This window comes from Cynara cardunculus (assembly GCF_001531365.2).
Source record: "Cynara cardunculus var. scolymus isolate 2C chromosome LG 15, CcrdV1, whole genome shotgun sequence".
Classification (NCBI taxonomy): domain Eukaryota; kingdom Viridiplantae; phylum Streptophyta; class Magnoliopsida; order Asterales; family Asteraceae; genus Cynara; species Cynara cardunculus.
In genome coordinates, this window is record NC_037542.1 from 9,794,024 (window position 1) to 9,798,134 (window position 4,111).

Sequence of the window (4,111 nt, forward strand, 5' to 3'; positions counted from 1 at the left end):
ATATATGAACCCTCCTCCATCTTCTTCGGTGAACCCCCTCCCTCATCTTCTCCGATGGACCCCCTTACCATCTTCTCAGGTGAACCGAACAACCCCTCCCCTTCGCTAGGATACTCCTCAAAACACAGACCAAACCTTCCCCTTTATTGAGTGAATCCCGAACCCCATGATCCAGTGGCGGACGCACGTTTAAGGGGTAGGGGGCCTGGGCCCCCAACAACTTTTTTACACCAAAGCCCAAAAAAAAATTTTACTTGTATTTTTTAATAAGTGTTGTTTGGGCCCCCAACAATATTTGACAAAGGCCCCTCTACTCTAACCTGCACACCAGTCACCAGCACACGGGAACGAGAGAGGAGGCGTGAGCGAGACAGACCGCAGACGCAGAGAGCCAGAGAGGAGGCGACTGGCGACTGGCGAGACCTTGCCACTGCGACGACGACTGTCGACTGGTGCTGCCGCTGCCGCCTGCGACCTGCACCAGAGGAGGCGAGACCGAGACCGCGAGAGAGAGTCGAGACCGACGGCGACTTGGCTCCTGGCTCACTGGCTGCTTGCTGCCTTGGTAATTGGTAAGTAAATATTCTAAATTTCTAATTCTAATTTCCATCTTCAAGTTTTCAATTAGTAGTATTTTAGGTTAATTTTGTGGTAATTGGTAATTGGTAAATGCTTTAGGTTAGGGTTAGGTATTTATTTTATGTTAATTTTGTGGTAAATGGTAATTGATAAATGCTTTAAGTTAGGTATTTATTTTAGGGTAATTTTGTTGGTTAATTTTGTGGTAATTGGTAATTGGTAAATGCTTTAGGTTAGGGTTAGGTATTTATTTTATGTTAATTTTGTGGTAAATGGTAATTGATAAATGCTTTAAGTTAGGTATTTATTTTAGGGTAATTTTGTTGGTTAATTTTGTGGTAATTGGTAAATGCTTTAGGATTTAGGTTAATTTTGAATGCTGCAATGATATGTACTATAGAAAAAGAAGCACTTCTCGCAGTTTCAAATGATGATGTAATTACGCAATTTCAAAAGATGAAAAGTCGTAGGGCACAGTTGTAAGAGGTAACTTTTTATCATTTTTGTATGAAATTGAAGTTAATTATTATTTTACTTTATAACGTGCCCCCTACAATATATTTTTCTGCGTCCGCCACTTCCATGATCATAGTTTATGACACTGAATTTTACCAACAAAATTATTATTTACCAAAGACGAAGAAACTAACTTTTTAAACTCTATTAGACAAGGGATTTCACTTGCAACGTAATTATGACATGTGAGAAAAACTAATGATGCTCATTAATGATCGATGCATCACAAAAGTTCGGTGGAAGTTCACCATATGAGTCGTAGTAGATATATCACCCCTCATTATATAAATACATTTGTAGTACATAAATAACACCAAATGAAAGTAAATCCATTTTTATATTCCCGTGAATGTCCACATTTCGACGACTTCCATAGGGTTCCCTTATCGGGATCTTTGGAAAAGAGAATCAAGTTGTTGACTAATCTCGCAAACACTAAACTTTGGGAAAATGAAATGATTAAATAATTGTGCAATACTCACGCGCACTTCTTTGATTATGAATCTACTACCAGAAATTCAATGCATAATCTCCACATTCAACGTGTATCTCAAGTAATCTCATTTTTTTACAAGTACACGACTTTTTTTTTCTATTAAATTATATTTACGACCTTTTAGTTTCAATGAGGAGGTAAGAGTTGACTTTAGAAAAAAAAACACACCGTCTGGATTTGATTTATTAATCGAATTATTTTGTTTGAGGATATTAAATTTTATTTTAAAATTTATTTATGATTGTATTTATTATTATAATTTTCTTTGAAATTATTTTTTAACTTATATTATAAAATTTATATCACCATAAATTAAATAACGACTCTATATCGTTTTTCAACTATTAGACTTTGTTGATAATGTTTTTATTTATGATATGAATTATGAAATAATGATTGAAATTATTTTATAAACTTAAGAATAATTCTAACCCAAATAAAAATTTAAATATTTTAATATCATGTTTGTTAAAAATCTATTTAATACCCGGTTTGTGTTAAACTTCAACTTGCGAGATATAACACCTTGTCATCTCACATGCTCATACCAACATCATTAGATTGCTTAAAGTCAAAGTACAAAAGCAAAATCTACGTTTAATCAAAAAATATGCAACAAGTATTCAGATATTGTTGAATTAGTTATTGTTCGATGCGATACTCTACTCATGCCACTTTTTTGCCTTTGGAGGAGCCTATGTTGTTTTGTCTTCAGGTATACACATGGTAAGCCAAATGGTTTAGCGAAATCGTGTTTTTGTGTGTGTGTGTGTATATATACTACAAGCATCAATGGCGTGTATGCAAGTATGCTACACTAGTCGTTAAAAGATACAATTTAATTGTAGTAAGATCGTAACGTTGAAAGAAACTTGGATTTGTCAAATTTTCACATGATACTGACCTAGCACCAAAGATATGTTATTTGCATTACATATATAGGTAAATAATTTGCTATATAACATGCAAGCACACAAGTAGAGGTGAATTAGTTGAATCGACGTCTTGTTTATGTATCCATTTACACAAAGACATGTAGTATGAACACACAAATTTCAAAGCATCATTGTGATATCTTAGGAGCATGTAGATAAACAAAACACATTATCAAATATTGTAACTCACCTTGTATGTTTAATTTATGGTATATGTTGACATTTATATATATGTACATAGAGAGTTTTAAATGCAAAACATCTAATAGTTCAGACCATACAAACCTAATGTCAACTGTCCATCTGCTTTAATGAATATTTGGCTCATAAATATCTCGATTGTTTCCTAATATAAAGTGTTGATCATAATCCATGAACTCTAATCCTCTTCAACAAATATCGAGATCATACTAAATGATCATTCATCATTTCCATAAATATCTTAATTGGTTGGTTTGTATGGTTTGTAATAGTTACATGGTTTCTATTTGAAACCTTCTCTCTCTATACATATGTGTGTGTGTGTGCATGCACTCGTATGTGTGTGTGCGCTAGGGGGGGGGGGGATCTGCCAAGATCTCTTCATTAGCTAGGGAAAAAACTAGCTAGAATCCGAGCTTTTGAGCAACATATCAAGAGTTAATTTGATTTGGTTAGTTTTATTAGGTTAGTGTTTAAGCAGTTCTATAAAGAGGGAGACAGAAGCACAGTGACACCTAATTGCTTTCTGATGGGTTACCAATTGTCGTTGCTCCTCTTATTTCAGTTTGTGTTACCAAACGTCAACCTATGTGATATGATAACCTTTTCGTAGCATAGTAAAAGTCAAGGACCAAGGGGCTAAGTGATTCTCAAAAGGTCTTTCTATATGGCATCAAGAAAATAACATAGAACATATCTAACATATTGTCATAATATGTATACATACATGCATACATATATACACACACATATATATATAGAGAGAGAGAGAAAGAGGTTGGTTGCTTCGTAGGTCAACAATGTACTGTATTATTAAGCATATTCCCAAACTCCTATGAGTCCCAAATAATATATACTATGACATGATCGTTTGACGTTTTACATGTCGTTAGGTATGATATACAAAATAACGACTCTACAAAATCAACTTCAATATCGTAAATATCCAAACCAAACCAAAATATAGTTCATGTTTTTATTTCATTATGAAACAAATTAAAGACTTTTTCAAATCAAATAGTTGAAATTATTTAAGTTTTTAGTTTATTTATTATTAGTTTCATGTGAAAGTTACATAATCTCATTAAAGGAACCACCAAACTTGACATAATACATCTGAATGGCATCCCTAATTCACACTTCACCACTTTATAGCATGAAAATTTCTTTTTCATTTAATTTTTTTTATTAACCTGGATATCTAACCCGTTATGCGAGCCGACTAATCCCAGGACGACCACCTACTTTGCAGATAGTCCGGAGTCACCGCATTTGAACCTCCATAGCCACAAGAGGATTTTTATTCCTCCTTGGATTCACTACTAAAAAAAAGGGCATCACCGACGGATTTTTCTGGCGGAAATTCCGTCGGAAATATTACCGA

At 34.1% G+C, this 4,111-nt stretch overlaps 1 protein-coding gene across 1 annotated transcript in view; it reads right to left on the reverse strand.

The window, feature by feature from the left end:
- Positions 1–263: 263 nt before the first annotated feature.
- LOC112528506 (probable amidase At4g34880) overlaps positions 264–4,111 on the reverse strand; it is a 7,772-nt gene continuing 3,924 nt past the window's right edge. Inside the window, exon 6 of the mRNA XM_025139536.1 lies at positions 264–557. Coding sequence (XP_024995304.1) covers positions 264–557 — 294 coding nt within the window. The remainder of the gene's footprint in view (positions 558–4,111) is intronic.